Source organism: Myodes glareolus, chromosome X (assembly GCF_982192425.1).
Source record: "Myodes glareolus chromosome X, mMyoGla1.1, whole genome shotgun sequence".
Classification (NCBI taxonomy): domain Eukaryota; kingdom Metazoa; phylum Chordata; class Mammalia; order Rodentia; family Cricetidae; genus Myodes; species Myodes glareolus.
The window spans coordinates 22,447,123-22,468,256 of NC_142053.1; the positions used below are offsets into that span (position 1 = coordinate 22,447,123).

A 21,134-nucleotide genomic window follows, 5' to 3' on the forward strand; every position below is an offset into this window, starting at 1 on the left:
GGGGATAGGTAGGATTTTAAGAGAGAGTATTGGGAGGAATCTAGTAAAAATGCATTGTATACATGTATGAAATAGTTGCAAAGACAAACTGAAATGCTCTTTATAATGTCAAAATCTCAAGTACACCCCCATACCCATTATTCTAGTGATAGGTGTTTTGAATTGCTTCCCTGGTAACTTGCCAATTTTTTTTTTGGATAGTGACTGGCTATTGAAGATTGATCCCATTTTCTTGAATTCAGGCCAGTGTCCAAGTCTCCTTTGTCTCCCCAGGCCTGTTGTTTTCTCAGGATGGGGCTTGCTGAGGACTAATGAGTCTCATCTCAGCATGTCGCTTGGGCCACCTCTTAGAGAAAACAATAGCAGCCAATGAGAAAAGCTCTATTAAGATGTAGACCTGAGCTATTATTGCAGTGCTGTTGAGAAACTTCTGTTTTCACAGCCTTTCAAAATGCAAGCACCAGAGGCTCAAGGGCCAGATGGAAAGAACCTTAACAGACAGCCTTTGGGAAAGGAATTTTAAGGGGAAGAGACCATAATTTATAATTTTCCTTCTAATCAGAAAGCAGTTTTTCTACTACAAATATTGACCATGATGCCATTGGGTATGTTGTCCATACATAAAGCAAAGAATAAATAAAACCAGGAGAAATGCGTTCACATATGGTATATTTCTGGAAAATTCTTATTTCAAACAGATGGCCCGCAAAATATTCCACAAGATTGCAGAGTCTGCAGAAAGGAAGGGTTTAGTTTGTTTGTTTGTTTGCTGTATCCACTGTTGTGTCCTATAGCAATTCCTGGCACATAATGGATAATATAGTTTGAATGACTCTTCATGATTAAAGGGTCCTTTTAAAGGATTCCATTTGAGGACCATCCCAAAGAGGGAGTTGTACACATTTGTGTCAAATAAAATTTTAAATTAATTTCTTCTAATCAGTATCTCTCTCTCTCTCTCTCTCTCTCTCTCTCTCTCTCCCCCCCATGTTCGTTGGTCACTTGCAATGACTGGCCACCTGTTTGTACCTGTAACATCTTCATCGATCATCATTGAATACTGCACCTCTGGCTGTTTGAACACCAAGGTAAGGCAATGAGCTTTTGAAAACCCCAACAGTGCAATCGCTAGGAAAATATTAACAAGTAGGAAGGAAGTTTGCCTAGAAATAAAAAAGATACTCTGAAGAGATAATAGCTTCCTGATTAAAGTTAAATTTAACCCCACCCTGATACAAATCAATAAATCAATGGAAATATTTACATCTATTGAGGATCTCCATTAGGACAGTATAATAAAATTAAGGTTTTATAAACTACTGTATATTTTACTTTAGAATTTACTGACACTAAAAAAATCAACACACGGTTTCTTAGCTTCATTTTTTTTCTTATTGCTGTTTTGATTGGGGTTTTTGTTTGTATTTGTATCCAAAGTTGTGTTTTCTTTTGTTCACCAGACCAAGTGTGGTACACAGGCTTCTAGGCTGTCTTCAGTGTATAAGGATTTTGTGTCATGGGGCAGAATAGTATACTCTAAATTTCTTTCTCTTTTTGTGGCAAAGTGGAAGAGAATACATTGGGCTTTGAATATGGAGCTAATTTGGGGGGGGGGATATCTTGTTAAAACATTTAGTGCCCGAACTCACCAGGCATATCATGTTAGTTTCTCATAACACTTGTTTCCTTAGGAGTCTAACAATGGAGAAACAGGGAAGTGAGGTCTAAGCACACCAAGGACTAACGATTTGTTAAAAAGCCATATACTGTTTCCCAAGTGATGATGCAAACATGGCTCTGCTACTGGCTATGCTATTAAGAAGATATTCTTAACTCACTCCAGAAGCCTACACATATTTTTAATATAAAAATGTCTCATTTTTCTATCAAAAGACATTTTTCCCATAACGACTCACAGTCCCCTATAACCTTTTTGTGAACAAAAAGTGTACAAAATTGCAATGGCCTTTGTTCTGTCTAATTAACATCAAAAAGCTAACTGAGTCTCAAACTGGCCTGAGCACAATTTCAGAGATGCTGGCAGCTTCCCTGGTGGGTGGGAGACCAAACAGGGTGAGAGACAGACAGATATGCCATGCAGAGAGAGCTTTGTTATAGAGTTTATTTAATGGGTAACGGGATTATGGGAGAGAGAGGGAGAGAGAGAGAGAGAGAGAGAGAGAGAGAGAGAGAGAGAGAGAGAGAGAGAGAGAGAGAAGGCTGGAGATCAGCTGGGGAAGGGGGAAGAAGATTTGGAGTGAGCAAAGCTTGTCTCTTAAAGGACAGGGTACCCAGGTAACAGAGAAGATCAGCAAAATGATAACACTGTTCATATGAGAAGTTCACACACGTGAGATTGCTCAGTGGTCAAGGAACTTGTGATCAAGCCTAAAGACCCAAGTTTAATCCCCTGAGCCTAAGACTCTTGCAAATTGTCTTCTGACCTCTGTACACATACCATGGTGCATACATGCATTTGTGCGTGTACACACAAATGCAAAAAAATTAAAATAAATTCACACTGTAGAGTTAATGTTTTGTGAATACTAAGGCTGTGTTATGAGAAAGATCTAAGCAACTTTTTATAAATGAGGAGATATTAGTTACCTACTTTGATGTCTTCTGTTTTGGTAACAGTCACTACAGAAATGTGTATTCTGTGTGTGTGTGTGTGTGTGTGTGTGTGTGTGTGTGTATGTGTGTGTGTCTATCTGTCTGTGTGTGTCTGTGTGCACATGCATGCTTTGAATTTTCATCTCATTTAAGAGTATAAGCAAAGTCTAAAAGTCCCTTTTATCTCTTTTATCTGTGTTCATATATTCCCAATGATGTGATAAATCTCTCCTCAGACCATTCATTGAAGCGTTTCAATTTCCTCCATGCTACAGGGTTAAACTTGGTCTGGGTTTGAGTTTCTTGACTTTTGTCTTTGCTTAGTTTACCACTGCCCCTTGAGAAAGAGAATGAAGTTAGTATGAGTGGTAGATCCATCATTCCCTGCCCACAGCAATCCAGGGGATTAATTTTCACTGCTGCCCTGCTCCTTTCAGCCTTGTGATTAGGAATGTCCCTATTTGCTGGAGATAGCTAATGGGGAACGAAATGGAAAAGCTACCCATGAACTATTTCCTCACAGTTTGGGAAACTGTAAAAATATGATATCCAAGCAAAATGGATATTTCTATAATTTTAACTCTTCTCTCAGCAAGCTCTTGCTATCGACTGGTTTTACTGTTCCTTTAACAGGTGGAGGATTTTTCAGATTCTAGATGCAACTAGGTAAGTAACAATGTATTTTTAGTTTAACTGAGCCCGAGAAAGTTAGAAAATAAATAGACTGCAATAGTTTGCCAGTTTAATTGCTACACAGGAGAGTTAATTTATCACAGATACTTGTTTGAGTTTAAAGTGGCATGTAGTCTCAGGTCTAATGGCAGATCCCACTGGGAAGTGGGGCGAAGATTTAGCTTTCCCCTCCACTCCCAAGAGTTAGACTGAAACTGCGTGACACAGAAGAGTGTCTAGCTAAGATCTCCACCATCAACAAAGTCCTTACTTGTCCTAGGGTTGATGGTAGTTTACAGAGCAGTCGGACCAACATTGCCTATGGTGTTACATGTCTACAGAACAATTGGACCAACATGCCTATGAGGTTCCTCTACCTTGTAACCATAGGCAGTAGGCCTTGGTCATGTGAATCCTGGGGAGAACAAATCTAACCAAACACAAGAACGTTATTTTCTGTGGGGAAGAAGGAGCAATGAAAATGCCCCAGAAAGGTCCTCACTGTTGCAATGGGCTGGATCATATTGTCACCCGTGCTAAAGAGGCTAAAGCTCTTTATCATGAGAATGATAAGCCTTTTTAATGGCATCCTCTATTTACTCCTCATTTTTCTTCTAAAGTTGTGATGTTCACCAGTTTTGTATTTGGTTTATTTTAGGTTTATTGGCTCTAGAGCTATTTACCAGTGCCTCGGTTTTCTCTTCCTACCTACCTATACCTCTCCTAGACTAAAGCAATCAGAGTGGGAAGGTGATGAGCTGGGCATTCCTCCGGTAGGACAGGCTCCCATGAAAAGAGATAACCAGTTTATTTTCAGGGGCTTGGCTCCCATATTCATCTCAGGTTCTTGTAGACCTATCTAAGAACTGAGAAGAAGAAAGTTGTTTGTTGCGGTAGTCAGTTTCTAATTCGTTGAAATGAAAGGTATAGACAGACATCAACACTTCATCACACATTACGATGGGATGGTATTTTAAAGATCTCAGATTGGACATATGTCCTCGTGGCAAGAATATTGCAGGGTACTACTATCGAGAGCAGCGACTTTGAGCAAGTTCCATTCTCACTATAAGCTTTGACTTGCTCACGTGTGGATAAACTTTTGTGGATGATTATTAGGAGAGTGGTCAATGAGACAGGGATTAGTTTTCTTCTAATTGCTTCTACAGACATGGCGATAGTTTTCACCTCCTCTCCGCTCTACAAGTTACATGACAGCACCATTCAGACATACTCTTATTTTTATCGTGGTGCTGCGCAGTTGGGGCAGAAGTTGTCAGCTACTTTCCACAGTCTCAGTGGGAGAGACAAGAGGAGTGCAGGTGGTGTGATGGGGAAGAAGCAGCTTTGGTCAATATTGACGGGGCCACTTTTGAATTCTGGTGGACTGAATGGATGATGGATGGAAACTGTTTGCAGGGCTAGCATATTTTTTTTTCAGACACTGACAAAATAATGAAGCAACAATTCATTTGGTAATCCTCATTGTATATTCAGTTTCATAAATGTACAAGATTATGATTATCTGCTTCATAATTAACAATTTGCCTAAGCACTTGCTATTATTTGGCTGTCTGAATGGATTTTTGTAATCCAGAGGAAGAAGCGAACAATCAGTGCAAGCCACCCCAAATGCCTAGTATTATTGCTACACACATGCACAATTAGCAGTGATACTAATTGCTTTAGACCAGAACCTCATTTGGTTTTCTATAGGCAGCAAAACATTAATTGCTTGAGTTTTTGTCACTCAATCACTTACACTTTGTCTCTCGTTCTCCCTGACAACCAATTGAACCTGCTAAGATCTTTGTCGGGTCAAAGGTAAATTAGTTGGTTGGATTTCCAGTGTATCCTTTTGTGTGGAGTTGCCAAGCTTCTATTTGCGTTAGCAGTCAATGCCTTGACCAGCCACGGGTTTGTTTTTTATGCCATTTTAAGGGCTAAAAGGAGGATGGTGTGCCAACCAGTTCTGCTGCTGCCCTTCATTCTCCTCCCAGTCTCCCGTCTTTAACGTTATTGTCACTGAATCTGCATGCAGGAGTTGTTAAAATTCCAGGCTGGAAGAAACCTTTTTAAGAGCATGCTGCCAAATTTCCCTCAGTTACCTGCTGCCTTTGATTATTACTAATCTGAATCTGAAAAACAACCACCTAATCAATGATGCCACACTTTATAACCAATTCAAACCATTGGGAACTATTGTAGCGAGCATATTCGAATGCTAACAGGTTGGTTTGCAGTCACATAGATTTGAGAGCTTTTTCAAAGATCCCAAAATAGAATTATTTGAATATGTCCTCATCAGGTTTACCTAAATATACCCCGAAAGTTGATGGTGTATGTCTAAAAGGAGATATTTAGTGCAAAGAACCTGATAGATGCTAAGATATACTTCATCAGTACCAACTCCCTTTTCCTCAAGCATAACTATCTAACATGAATGTGGAGGTGTTAACTTCAGTGACTAATAGTAGGGACTTTCAACTTCAAATAGAACTCGAGTCCCATCCTCGCACTAACATGGTCTCACTGTATGACCTTGCGTAATTTATTTAGCCTTTGTTGGCTCTGGTTTTCTCAAATGCAGAATGTAGCATCATTTTAGAGATTGGATGTGGAAGAAAGTGAAGCCATGGCCAGAAATAATATGCGTGGGTTCCGGCGCCCCAGGAAGAGTCAATGTGCAACAGTGGTTGTTAGCTTCATTGGCCGGGGTACCCAGTGCCAGTCTTATTCTTTACTAATGGTTAATCTTCTGGCGCTTTGTGATCCTTGCCTCCATCCATGTTTGACTGGTCTCACACCCAGTCCACAGGAACCACAATGGGAAGACTACTTTTCCCAAAAGCTACTTGTGACCGCCATTTGTCAGAATTTGATGGCTGTTTCTTAGCTCCAGTCATCCTGGGCATCTGAAGATTCCTTCACCGGAGCATACCTTCTTTTGCTGCAAAGTGTTCATTGTTTCTCTTTGGCTCTCTCTCTCTCTCTCTCTCTCTCTCTCTCTCTCTCTCTCTCTCTCTATCCACTAGTGAATGGGCACATACATTTGTTCCCTTTTCACCCCTTTAAATGTTGCAACTCCTGTGTTCATATCATTGATTTGCGTTTTCTCTCTTGCTATGTTGACTCCTCGGGTAATTTCATCTCTTCGCGTAGTTTCACCTTTAACCCCTACACTAATGATTCCCAAACTGACGTCACCAATCCTAAACTCACTCTGGAGCTCTGGGCTAACTTCAATTTTCAAATGCCTGCTGAGAATCTCCAGGGCAGGATATCCTAGGAGGCTGAAAGTATAGTCTGGCTTTTGTCATCGCCTTAGGAAAGCAGATGGAAGCTTCAGAAGTATTAAGAATTGACAAAAAGGAGCAAGGGTGAAATATTAGCCGAAGCAGAAGTAAAGGAGGTCAAAGTTAGCAAATTGACACAAACCAGGCTTTCAGGGTAGGCATGATGGGCAAGCAGAACCTCTGTTTTTATGAATTGGAGATGTCAATGCCAACTGGGTCCTTAAAAGTTGTGTGCTTTCTGGGGAAAAGGGAACTGCTTTCCTGATATAAATTGAATTCATTTTTGAGGTGCTGGATGATTGGCATGTTTGGATGGAATGTTAATTAAAATCATCTCTCTTGGGAAGCAAATGGTTATTATTTCAGTGTTTTGTTGTAAAAATGCACATGTCGAAGGGAAGAATGACCATATGAGTATTTTGACTGTACTTGTGTGCATAGGTGCATAGTCATACTTATAGGCTGCGTCAGGGGTGTTTGAGATGTTGCTTGTGAAAGTATTTTTTTTTGTGAGGCAAGATTTTAAAATATAGCCCAGGCTGGCCTGGAATACTCACTTCTGTAGCCCCAAGAAAATTCAGAACTTGGAGTGATCGTTGAGGCTCAGTCTCATGAGTTTGTCGGTATGAACTACCATGACAAGCTGCAAATAATTCTTTCAAGAGGTATAAAGATTTTTTTCATTCATTCTGTAAACATTTATGGAAAATGCCAGGATCTCTGGAGAACTGAGACTGTGAATACCATACCTCTAAATTCTCTGGCCTTAGATGCCTGATACATTTTCCTTTAGTTATTTGCAGATACATTGAGACCGTAACTTTGCTGACAGTCTTAATGACCAGAGGAACTTAAGGGAAATAAGGCAGATCCAAAGTGGGCAAAGGATGTGCATAAATTCGAGTTACAAATTGATTGCTTCCTTTAAATTTAGTAAATATTGAGTTGCTTTGGAGTTTTACATTCCAAGTGGGCTCGTCAGTGTTTCAGGCCAGATGAATGATTGTGTCTAACCCTAGAATTTAATTAGAGCAAAGGGATAGACAAATCTTGGTTAATGTGTGTGCTGTCATTAGGAGACCTGGCTATAAAGAAACTCCTCCCACAGAAACTATGGTCTCAGCACTGCTATCGTTGGTAGAGAATAATAACACTTTTTTTGGACGGGCGGCCCTACTCTGCAGTCCCAAGGCACTTCCTGTGTTATGTGGTACATGAAGGCCAGCTTAGCTTCCAAATAGATTGAGAGTTTTGCCCTCACAATTGAACATCATGTTTCCTTTTAGAGCTCTGCATGGCCATGGATTTGCAGGTCTCGCTTCCAAGTGCTCTTGACCTAGCTCTCTACGTCAGTCCACTTTGTAGCCCTTTTCAGATCCCAAGGTTCAGTCCCTGACTGAAGTCTTTCAGCCGAGAGCTGTTCTGTCTATCTCGCAATCCCTGCCTGTAGTTTATTCTACTATGCTCTTCAGATATTACATGCCATAGAAACTCACGTAGTAACCCTATAGAGGAATTCCTCATGTTCTTTTTCCTTTGCCCTCAATGAATTTAGAAACATTGATGAGCAGACACAATATCTTATTCTCACTGGATGTCAGAACACTAAAAACCAACTCCTGAATTTAGCCTTTAATAACTTTCCCTCACAGATGAAATCATCCCCATCTAGCTTCTTCTATCGTTCTCAGATTTGTTCATTCACTGGATCTATATTGAGCACTTTGCATCATCTGAGATAAGCAAGCTTGCCCCTGTCCTCGCGTTTCTTATGGAATATGGGTATGCACAGAAGCACGTGTCCGAGGCAATTAAAGCTGTAGCGTACGGATATGCTAGTTCTAGAGAGTGGCCAATGCCATGAAGGAAACTGCAATTGGATTTGAGGTGAACTTTGCTCCTTGCTTTTGTGGGCTTTGCACGTTGGTCCCTTTCATTGCCTCCTCCTCCTGCTTTTCTGACTTCGATCCCAATTCTCATTGGCTCTTTCTGCCCACTCTACCATTAGCAGCATTGTCCTTATTACAGTCTAGCACAGAGCCTTGCCACACATCTGCTCCGCACTTTCCTTGTCCTCTTTATCATTAGAATTGGACCATATCCCTCCTTTGCGTATTATAGAATATGAATGGTCCTTCTAGTCTTTTAGGGGTATTTCCTTTTATCACTTTGAGTATTCTTGTTACTCAAGGCATGCTACCTGTTAAAAGAAAGACAGACGCATTAAAAGTTAAAAAGCATATGACTTTAGCTGCTTCTGTTTGTGTCAGGATCTTGTTCTGTAGCCCAGGCTGCCTTCTCAAACCGAAGGCTTCTCCTCCCTTCACCTGCCAAGGGCTGAGATAGCAGCATGTGGGGCTAAGCCTAACCTTGGCTTTGCCTGTTTCTGTAGTGGGAAGAGCCCCCGTTGGGAACTGGAAAACACTAACTGCGAGTTTATTTGTCATAACTTTAGCCACCCTGCTTCTTCCCTCCAGCCCATTTCTTCATGAATAAAACTCACGTTCAAATCTCATGACCCCACAGGGTCTTTCTAGCTCCAAAGTGGTACAATTCGTTGTTTTCAGAGATGGGGGCCAAAATCTCTTCCCAGCATTCTGTTTAATTTTGTAAAGTGGATATGTAGGGGCCAGTTTCCTGGTGTATCAGAACTACTTAGATTAAACATACATTTTCTTGCAAAAGCCAGCTTTACAGTTCTTGTAAATGTCACAGGAAGTTAAAGCACTGCTTCTGGTTCTACCTTCTGCCAGCGAGGGTGACAATTCAGATCCACAAATGCAATTGTTAGCTTCTTTAATGCGAGTATCGGAAATCCAATATCTTCCCAGCTTGCCCATGGGGAAGCTTCAAAAAGAACCAAACACGAATGAAAGAAAGGACTGAATCGGGAGTGGGCACCCAAATGATTTAGTATAGGTATTGCAGGTCAGTGATTTAGGTGCCAAGAGAGGCATGTTAACCTTGGAAGGCCTCTCAGGATTCATGTAGCAATCTTTGTGTCACCTCTCTTGGTATGCAATCCGAGTTCAGTTAGATCCTCAGGTGAGAGGTAGAAACTTGCCATCTCTGACTTCCCTGAAGCCTTAGGATAATAACTTATCTATGTTCATGCAATTAATTAGACACTGGGAAGACACGCAGCTCAAGTGAATCCTGTCTTGTACTCCGACATGTAGTTAATTATATCTGCTTGCTGTGCTTGCTTGTTTGATTGCCTTTGGTGTTTGTATACATGGTGTGTGTGTGTGTGTGTGTGTGTGTGTGTGTGTGTGTGTGTGTCACATAGCACAGGAGATATTGTACATAAATAAAGTGGAGAAGATGAACTCACAAGTTAGAAATGACTAGGGTAATTTTGTTCCCTTTCTGAATTTGAAGTATTTCCTATTTTATAAATGGCTCTTCTATAATCTTAAAATCATACCTAGACCCCTCTGCCCACAAAAATGTATCACCATGGGCTTCCTGTTTCATCCTTTCCATTGGCTCACTGTTCTTTTCTAGATAGCCCATCCTTCAGCATCAATTAGACACTGATTTTGTTAGAGGACTTCTTCAAGACCTCGTGTGGTTTGAAAACCTTTTGGACTTTCCTGGTTCAAGTGATATGGGTACTAAATACCATTCATAAGGCAGTTAGGAGCACTTTGTTCTTTTTTCTTGGAATTTCTATGCTTTCCAACTTGATATCTCCCACCCATAGGGCACAGTTTACCTTTTCTTTTCTGGAAACACTTGTTCATTTGTCAGGAGACCTAAAAGAAGATTGTTCTACATGTGCAGATGTGGAATGCCATTCATATTAAACTGGCATAAATGTGTCTTTACATGGCCTTTGCTCATTGTTTTTATATTAAAACATAAAGGCATATGAGTGTATATGAAGAGATTATACGTAGTCTTCCTCACATTTTTCATATGACTTGATTTGACAATGTCATAGATAATGTATTGAAAGGAATAAAAAGTAGAGGAAAGAAATAAACAATGTATATTTCTCTAAGTAGGAACCATTTTCTGACTAGAAACACATTTTAAGCAATACGCTGCTTTTGAATCTGTGCAGGAGAATATAGTCCCTGTGATGTCCTTTTGATTTGATAACATCTTAGAAATAATGGGAATTAGTTTCTGGTTACATAAACATAGAAGATTTGAGAAATTCACAAAGGATGAAATAAACAGTCTCAAAAAATAATAAGGTGTAATTTTCTTAGATTCTAGGATCTTATAAGAAAATGAAATAGAGTTAGAGGGTTTGGGTAGTTTAAGTTTCTCTGAAAAACCACAGGATATATTACTGAAGAGCCATGTAATTCAGTACTCCCCACTCGTGGAATGCCATACAAAGCTGTGGACCAGGAAGCTTAAGCCTCATTTACTACTTTCTATATGAGCAGCTTCAGTGTCTCCTTTGCGGTGCTCATAAAATACTTGGAAGTAAAATAATACTCTTAGAGCTGATTTTACATTCTGCCTATGTAAACTATGGTTTACTTTGAATACCTGAGAATTGCATTTGTAATTGAAGAGCGCAATGAAAGCTGGATGACTCGGGATGGTCCTGCTTTTCAGCCTCTGAGACTGAAGAGAAACAGATGCTAACTTTCAGGAGATGTGGGAAAACCAAGGAGGGCTCTACAACTTGGTGGTTACCCAACACTCTGACTGAGGATTATATATTTTTAGTGCCACATACACTAGAAAAACTAGTGACATGCACCTCTATATTTTTTGAAGGTTGTAGTAAAAGGGAGCAGCGGGCTGTGTTCCCGCTGGGATCCCGGCTCCCTGACTAGTTTACACCCGAAATAATTACATGGAAACTGTATTCATTTAAACACTGCCTGGCCCATTGTCTCTAGCCCCCTATTGGCCAACTCTCACATATTAATTAACCCACTTCTAATAATCTGTATATCACCACGAGGTCGTGGCTTACCGGGAAGATTCTAACCCACGTCCATCTCGGAGAGGAGAGCCATGGCATCTGCCTGACTCTGCTTTCTTTCTCCCGGCATTCTGTTCTGTCTACTCCACCCACCTATGTTCTGACCTATCAGGCCAAGCAGTTTCTTTATTAATTAACCAATGAAAGCAACACATAGAAAGAAGACCCATCTACACCAGAAGGTATAAGATTATTTTTATTATTGTGCATTCAAAAAAGAACATAAAACTATATTAGAGAGTAAATAAAAGTATAAACATAACAGAAATTAATTTGAAAAATAAAATATTCTATTAACAAATAAATTCTGACTGTGAAGATTTTGGGTTCTTCCTCAACCATGTCAGCATCCTTTGTTGGTGCCCCCCCAAAAAAGGTGGCAGGGTGCCAAAATCTGTCTAGATGCTATACTCATCACAACAGTGGAGGGTACAACAAGACTCAGCAGTAATGGGTTTTGCCCTGATGATCTTTTCTTGAGTGAACTTGCTTGAATCAATACAGCTTTCAACATCTCCACAATTTGCGAATCTTAAGAAAAGACACACACAAAATGAGCTTAAAATTCTCCTTTCTAGTGAGCTTCTACAATCATGAGAGCTGTATGGGAAAATCCAGGGCTGAAACCCATCCCACATGTGACACCAGCCCTGGGGTAAAGCTCTCTGCTCTTTCTCTATCTTTTTAAAATTTTTGCACCTCTCTATTTTTAAGATTTATTTTTATTCTCTGTGTGTGTGGGGGGGTTGCACATGCATGTGTGTGCCTGCTATGTATATGCAGGTGCCTGCATTTAGCCAGCAGGGGGCATTGGATTTTCTGGAGCTGGAGTTATAGGTAGTTACGAGCCACAAAGCTTGGGTGCTGGAACTTGAACTCCCAGCACCTGGAGGCACAGGAAGCGCTCTTAACTGCTGACCCATCTCTCCAGTCCCTACTTTCATATTTTCAACCGCTACCAGATGACTCTGGCAGTATTGTCCTTGTAGATGGCCATAACTGCCAAAAGCACTGTCTCCTTCCTTTCTTTCTGCTTCTGGCCAACTATTGTCATTATTGACAAATGTGCTTCAAGTATTATGTTGATATGTAAAATCAGCATAGAGATGTTTCAAACCATGCAGTATAGCTGTTAATTAACATGTAAAATTTTATTCGGACAGTTTAGTATATTGTCTTTTTTACTTTGTTAATATAATGAAGTAAATTTTCATTTATGCTGTTTTATAGCAAGTAAATCTGTCGAATGTTAATATAGCCTTTCATATCAAGTCAAGGAAAGATTGTTATAAGCAAGGATAGGGTGAATGGTAGGAGAACCCCAAGTTCATTGCATTCTCTTTTCTGGCTATTGTAAATGGTCTCTAACACTTTCTTTTAGTGATTCCATTTGTTCTAGAACTATCCTCAGTAAAATACAGTTAGTAAAGTTGGTTTTAGATGGTAAGAAGAAGTCAATGTTAGAAATTTCATTCTATCTTATTATGATTTTAGCACCTTGATTTTGGAAGTAATGACATGACCAACAGGTGTTTTCTTGAGCAGCTACTTCCTTTCCCAAGAACTGTGCCAATCGCTGAGGGGCAGAGATCAATTACAGAGCGATAATGCTGTTGTTATTTAACTTATAGTTGATCTTGGAAGAGAAGGCCAGTATTGTGGTAGACTCCAATATGTGTCTCCTAATATGAAGGCACATCCTTCCTGCTTCAGAAGCACTGTGTTAATCTGAGATTGAGTCTGAAGTCACCAGAGAAGCAACCAGTCAGTGATTTGCTGTAGTTACCACTGGAACCATTACTCTCATGATCTTTCCCTCACACTTAGCTTACCTTGCAGTTTTGGAACAGTTCACATATGTACACAGTTCCATACATTTGCCACTTTTTAAAGGCAATGAGAAAAGGGATTTAACTTCCAGGTACACAGCGGTTATAGGAAGTGCATTTTGAATGCCGCACCGGACTAGACCAGAATTGTTCTCGTTTGCCGAACTGTCTTGAGGAGCCAGCCTTAACTTCCTTTCTTTTCCCTTTGTGAAGCATGAGGTCTATTGCTGGAACAATAGAGAAGATTCATTACCTGTTAGCCTTAAGATTCTTAATAGGCTCTGAACAGAGAATTAAGGTAGCCTTTTGGGAGCTTATAATCTAAACCAGATGACACACTGAAAAGGATATATATCACAGCTGATACTGTCATTTCCCTTCTCACATAAATACAAAGCAAGCAGGAAGTAGCGAGCCATATTCTACAGGAATGGCAATCTCCCACAGAGTGTTCTCTCTTTGGGTGACTCTTTAAGTCGAGTATACCATGTACTGGAGTATAGTGCTGCATCCGGAAATTAGGACGAGAAAGTAAGCAGTATCCTTTCTCCCTGTCAACAAGTTACATTGGAAGCTATGGATTAAATTAAAATTGGATTCATGATTTGCCATGGGAAAATATGTGCAGCATTTCAAATACCCTACGGTCAGGCTCAGCCAGAGAGTAGAAGAGGTATCATAAAAACTCAATTAAGAAACTATCCCTGAGATATTTTCTAATCTAGAGGAGAAAGTAACATCTGTGGAGTAATAAAGATACTTTTTGTGATACTTTTAGCAAAAAGATATTTGATCACAACGTGACCAAGGCTTGAATCTGAGGCAATGCAGTAAAATAATGAAGCTCTACTAAGTTTTTTGTTATAAGGTATGATCACTTGTGATCAACCTATTGTACCAGGCTAAGAAGTATGTACATGAGAAACTGTAGGAATGAAGATAAAAGGGGACAGACAAAATACCAAGAGGCCGCAGCAAGGCATGGACAAAGACCAATAATTGAAAATCAGCCAATTGGATTATAGTCCAACTCTTGTCTTAAATCCAGGGAGACCTTTGTTAGGTCACTTGTCTCCAGGTTTCAGTTCATCCATCTGTAAAATGAGGAGATATGTTAGAAAATGACAAGAGAATTTACAGATCCCTTCGTTCTTCTTGTGAGTGCCGCATAGAGGGAAATAATATCCACAGAGTCCAAAAAGATTAATAGAGAGAAAGCATGCGCAGACAGCTTCACATTTAGATGGAAGCTGTGTATGTGCGTAGGCCAGTTTCATAGAAAATAACAGGACAAGATGAAAACCGTGTGCACCGGTGAACCTTAAAGTGCTGCAGCTAGATGCACAGAACTATCTCATCACTTTCAGGATTGCCATGGCAATTGGCTGCTTGACACTCTCGGGCAGCCACCGTAGTTCCTAGGGGATGGTGGAAAGGTCTTCGAGTTGGCCTGGTTACCTCTCCTTGCTTCATAGGCTCAGAAGCATGGGCGAGTGAAGATCTACAAGTGATCGTTGTTGCCCAGTGGGAGAAGGAAGAAGTCATTTGCCAAGCTTTGTACCTATGATTATTATACTGGATTCTGCCCTCCAGTAGGATCCCCCCCCCATTTCAAGAGGAAAATACAGAGGACCTGCTGTTTGAACACTTGAGAGTGTAGGAAAGCCGATGACCCCCATGTTCATCCTCATGCAGTTTCTATCTGGATACCTGCTCTTAAAGCTCTGTGAATAATTTAAAGCAGAATGTGATTCCTGGTTTTGATAGTTAGTTTAGCACTTTTAAACTTGTGTTAATCTCATTTACAGAGTCATAGAACTGCTGACAATAATTAGTAAAAGCTGATGTTCCAGCCAGAGAATCACTTCAGTAAGAAGCTAATGATGTACTCAGTGAGGGAGGCAAAATGCTGCAGCTTTTCACATCAATTTTTAGGGTCTGGTTTGCCTTAATTTGGCATTGCAAGAAAGAAAATACTATGAATTTTTTGATTTGATTGCTACATTTTATCATATCTCTCCCCCAAAACAATGCACCAAAAACATCCCACCAGTTTCATCTGAGGGCATATAACTGATAGGAAGGAGCTCTGCCTCTCCAAGAAGTGGTTAGGCATTGGTCTCGCTGTCGTCTCTGAGATACCATTAAGCATATATACAGATTTTTACATTTCAATGTTAGCAGGTGTAGGAAGAGTATATGAAGACCAATACCACTGCAAATGAACTCCTCCAGTAAACGATATGTCATTAGTGTAACAGAATCTGCACTATGTCCATTACTATAATTCCTCTTTACATGGAACCCCTGCTTTTGAAGATCAAAGATGCTACAAACAAAGGCCAGGATGAGCATGGTGTGGAAAGACTATAAGGAGAATGTTAGCTGAGGCACAGGCTGCCTGCCTGTCGACATTTGGGGATGGTTGCACTCAAGGGGTAATAGAGGATGTTGAAAGTTTTTGTGCTCATGTACGTCTCCAGGCTCTCATCTTCAATCTCTCCAGACTGCTATTAACCAACATCGCATTCATCAGTTCCACTGGCAAGTTTCCTTGCTATCCTGGGCTTCTCACTAGAACTCAGATGTCGGAAAGTATTTCTCACCTTAGTAAAAGACAACTCTGACCTTCCAGTTGCTCAAGTGGACATAGTCCCGTTCCTGCTAGTTTTTGTCTCTTAGGCCACAGAGCCATGCTGTTAGCAAAGTCAATCTACTTTCTCCTTCATTTTGTCTTAGGAATCTGGCTGACTCTTGCCAAGAGCATGTGTTTTAATTTCTTACATGGGTTTCTATAAACGTACTAGCTAGTTTTTCTGGTCTACAATTGATCTTCTACAGTCTAATTTGTTAATGTTTTCTGACAAAGTCTTGCTATATAATCTAGTCTGGCCTGGAACTTGGGGGAGTTCCCCTGCCTCCGCCTGCCAGGTCCTGTGATTACAAATGTGAGCCACACCCTCCTTCATCTCTTCTGTCCACCTAGTTTCCCCTCAGTATGGACCCTTTAAAGTGTCAATTCATTGCATGGCATGCCATTGGCCTGCTCCCAGTTCCTCCTTACCACATTCGAGCTACAATGCTACAAGGGTCTACATAGTCTGCCTCCTGTTCCCACCCCCTCTCTGACTTCTGACTTTTACTCAGCCCCATGTCCATGTCACCTTTTCTCCTTTTATGCAGTGTTTTTAATCCTTTTATAGTTCCTTGCAATCTATTTTCAACATTCAACCTCCCAAGTCCTCCATAACCACCTGTACCCTACCCACGTTACTAATCCAACCCCACCCCCATTAAGTCCAGTGTGTTAGGCAACTACCCCTGGCCATGGGCTTACCCTGAACATTACAAGTGTAACCCCTGGCCCTGCAGTGTTTCATGTACCTAGTCACCTCAGTGATGAGTCCATGATGCTATCCTAGGTGTTACACCATTGAGGAAACTTGTCTCTCCCTCTCTCAACAGCAATCAAATGATTTAGGTCCTCAGCTAGGGATGGGGCTTCATGCTCACTCCCTGTCCTCCATGCTGGGATTAGGTCTGTCCTGAGTTTGTGCAAGCCTTATGTGTACTCTCCCAGCGGCTGTGAGCGCATGTGTTTATCTTGCCTTTTGTGTCTAGAAACTGTTTCTTTGTAGGCAGTCATCTACCAGTTCTGGCTCTCCCGATCGTTCCTTCCTCTCTTCCACACAGGTCCCTCAGCCTTCGGGGCAGGGGTGTGTGGGCTAGATATCCCATTTAGAGCTGAGCACTCCCCACTCTCTTAGTCTCTGCATGCTGACATTTGTGCTCTCTCTGTTAATTGCTATCTGCTTCTTTGGGGTTTTTTCCCCTTAAATTACCAGGACTTCTGCAACACCAGGACCTTGTACTTTATTCTCTTTATCCTCGAAAACTCTTGCTCAAGATATCCAGTGTATTTCTCAATAAATGCCCTATTCTGCTATAACCAACCACACTGCTTTTTAAAATAAAAGCCACTGGACCTGGATAGTGGGAGGTCACTGCTGACTTTTAAGGGAGAAGTTGCAGTCCGGTGGCCCAAGCAGATTCAGGTTGTTTTTCTAATTGTCTCTCTCCCTTACTGTCTGTGTTTCCTGAGTCTGGTACTGATGCCTCATGGACCATGTGTCATCCCTCCCTCTGCTTGGCACTCAGTAGGTAGTCCTGCTTACATAAGAGAACAAGTATCTTGTTTTTAAACTTTTGATTTCATAAAAATACATTGTGATTGATATCTCAGTGTTTTTCCAAGGATCTCTGATTTCTTTTCCGATTCATTTCTTGAGTGCTGGTATATGTTACACTGCTACACAGGCAGTTTGAAGGCTTGTACTATGTGCAGGTTAGAAGGCCAGGTTAAATGAAGCCAACTTCTTTCTCTTAGGGAGATAGGATGATCACGAGTGTCTGCTGGTCTGTTTATTAAGTGCCCCACTTTTCTTTTAAAATTCCCCCTTTTAGACATTGGAAGTGTTATTTAAATTCACAAAATATTTATGATGTCATGCAAAACTCTTAATGACTTTAGGATGAGCTATTTAACAGGTGATTCAGACAGTTAGCACTCACTAGTGAAAAACACAAGTAATGTGAGCTCCCCATCATGTCACTTGGTTTACCCTTTATTTCCCCTCCTCACTTTCATTGGAGAGTATATGCAGGCATGGCACTGTTCCTTCTTTAAGGCTCTGCCCTCTGCAATCTTACCCTAGCCACCAGCTACAGAAGAGGTTGGCCTTCTTTGTAGCTAATTATTCTACAACCTATTCACCTCAGTGGTAAATTCTGCTTTCTTTTGATGTCCAAGAATTGTGTAAAGGTCACTTCTGCAATGTGGGCTCCTAAGCCAATTGCTGGGAAGTCTTCGCAGGACTCTATAACCGTAGCCAACATGGTTTTTAAAGTAGCTCTCCCTGCAACTGTCCAGTAATATATTTTAAGCTCCCCACTTCCCGAAAGGGACTGTGATATGTATCTTTTCAACACTGGCTACAATCTGAAGATGCTAGCCCATGTGTCAGATGTCTACGTTCATCGTGTAAGATCCTCATTAGTGTAACTCCTGAGATAGGTAGCCGCACCATGCAGAATAAACAGTTACACACAGCCTACAAAAAGAGGTTTTTTTCCCCCTATTCTATGACTCTTATATAAGTATATACTTAACTAAGAGACCAGTCGGGCTCAGTCTTGCCACGTAGTGATGAAACTGGGCATCATGGGAGAGGAGTGCATGGGAAGGTGAAACGTGATGCACAGACCTTCCAAAACACCCCACAGCTCGCAGGGGATGGAATAGAGAGCTAAAAGTGCAGATGGATGCTGTGCTTTTTATGTGATATAATCCAGACTGAACAAAATGGAGTCAATTGAAAGGAACCGATGTTGCCTGGGGCTGTAAAGAGGACTAGCCACAAAAAAAAGAGGCAACTGCAGGTTTTCAAAGAAAAGTGAGAGTTTGTCCTGGCAGAAGATGGGGAAGTGTGATCCACTTAGAGGAAGCAGCTTTGTCAGTTTCCAGAGGCAAGAACAAGTATGGGAGACCATAGTGCTGCTGGCATGGTACTTAGGAGATAGGTAAGGCTGAGCTACCTCACGGAGTCCCTAAGAAGCCATGAGGAGATGGAGACTTGATTTGGAAGCCAATAATGAGCTACCTAATGTGATGCATCAAAGAGATAATTATCGGGTTTGTTGTCAAAGATAGAAGAAAATATTGGCTCTGTTGAAGATCAGAGAAGGGGAAAGGTGTTTCCTTTGGTATTCATTGCCCTGTTCTGCTCATAGCCAACCACTCTGCCCGCACAAAGGGAAGAGATGATAGTGAGAATGAGTGGACAGTGCTCTACCCCATCCCCAGGGGTGGATGAGCTACAATCCCATTGCTCCTTCTGATGGCTGCCTCACTGAGTAACAGGGGAGGTGAGGGAGTGTGTGTGTGTGTGTGTGTGTGTGTGTGTGTGTGTGTGTGTGTATGTGTGTGTGTGTGTTGGGGGTGGGGGAAAAACTCCTTGTTTCTAAGCAAAAGCCCTCAGTAGGAGACTGTTTGTAATCATGCCTAAAATTATTTCATTATTGGAACCTGTGTTTGATCTGTGATTAGGAACTGGATGAATGAATCAAGCAATCAACCACTGAAATTGCAACCATAAATTGTTCTATAAACAACTGGCTTCCCCCACCCCAGGCAAGGAACTTGAAAACAGATGTTTTTCCTGTTGTTCTTTTCCCTGGTGGGTTTTAGCCAGTACTTTTGAGCCTTGCACAAGCCAGAGAGCAATTCCTGCCAGCTGCAGTGTCTCCATTTCCCTTACATCTGGATTACGTGTGTTCTACCTTGTTAGACTACGACAAGACACCTAGGGAGTAGGAAATCATTAAAAATGTGCAACTTATTAAAATGTGTCCAGTGAAGGTGAAGGGGTTTACTTTAGCTAGAGTTGATGATAGAAAGTTAAGAGAAAGTCCTCAGGAGATGTTTGCCTTTTGATGTAGCCTTGGTCCCACAGGGTTTTACTAACTAGTCCAAACGCCACTGTCTATATATATATTTCCCTAAGGAAACTGTATTGTTTATTGACTTTCTTGTCTGGAACAGCAATGTACCTTTTGACATATCTAGTAAATAACCATCCATTCTAAATTTGTTCTAAATTTTATGTTGCTGAGACTTTAATATCACTAGGGCAGTCATATTATGACCACATCTACCTTGCTCCCATTATACTTGGAGACAGGTGAGAACAGCTTGAGGTATTTCCTCATCAACTGTTTGATGTTATGAGGTAGCACCTAGCAACTACTCAGAAAGTTTCATTGTCTTCTTTTGTTATGATGGATTACTCAAAACATATGAACATTATAACCTGGAAGGTTCCTGAAGGATGTATTCAAACACAAAGGCAAGGCTCACAGAAATCCATTTCTTCCCCTTTTTTCTCAGCTAGACAAGAACAGAAGCAGAGGTATAGTTCCATTTGCAGCCCAGGTGTTTTTGTCTCAACAGACAAAAACCAGTTTGTCACCTGTCGCTATGGAGTGACTCCACTACCATGTTCAGAAGTACACATTCATGCCGCTTTAAGAGTTAGTATAGCTGTTTTCGCCATAGCGTAGTTCTGGGGAAATAACTCAAACCTTCATGCAAAAGACATGTTGCACCACTGAGATACACCCAGGCCCTCACCACAGCATCTTGAATAGCCCTTCCACTGTTGCTGCTAGTAGTACTGGTGGCATTTGAAATGCCATTGTGTGGAAGACATAGTCGAGTATGGATTCCCTTTTTGTAGAAATAGAAGTGAGGAAGGTTTTATCTTCTTTCTTACTTCCTTAAAATTTTGTCAATAAAAATGAACATATTCTCCATATAAGACTACTTCAGGATCAGAATAGATTTAAGGTGTAATGTGCAGTTCTTGAAGACACCCAAATGCAAGATTCTAGGTCAGGAACAGATGCTGACAGTCTCTTAAATTACAAAAAAAAAATAATGTATAGAAAAAAAACTATAGTCTGAGAGACTGCTAGAAGAAGGAAGAGAACGGGATGTAGGTAAGGAAGAAACTTCTATATGAAGAACTAACAAAAAAGCAAAGTATCTGTGCAAACCACCCCACCCCCGCCAAACCCAAAATTCTCTGGGACAAACAACTGCTACTTGAGTATATAATGACCCTAGAGCTCACAGAGCGGCCGCTGTTGGCGGCTTAGGAGTGAGTGTGCCTCAAGAAACTCAAGACTTCTCATTTCTTAGGCACATTGCCA

At 41.0% G+C, this 21,134-nt stretch overlaps 1 protein-coding gene across 5 annotated transcripts in view; it reads left to right on the top strand.

Annotated features, from left to right (window-relative positions):
* The window catches only part of Hs6st2 (heparan sulfate 6-O-sulfotransferase 2), a 276,205-nt gene that overhangs the window by 202,459 nt on the left and 52,612 nt on the right, over positions 1 to 21,134 (top strand). For 3 of the 5 annotated variants that reach the window (XM_048450335.3, XM_048450339.3, XM_048450340.3), the window contains exon 3: positions 3,247 to 3,279. The exons of the other annotated variants lie outside the window; for them this stretch is intronic. In XM_048450335.3, the coding sequence (XP_048306292.1) occupies positions 3,247 to 3,279 (33 nt within the window). The remainder of the gene's footprint in view (positions 1 to 3,246; positions 3,280 to 21,134) is intronic. 5 annotated transcript variants of the gene reach the window in all.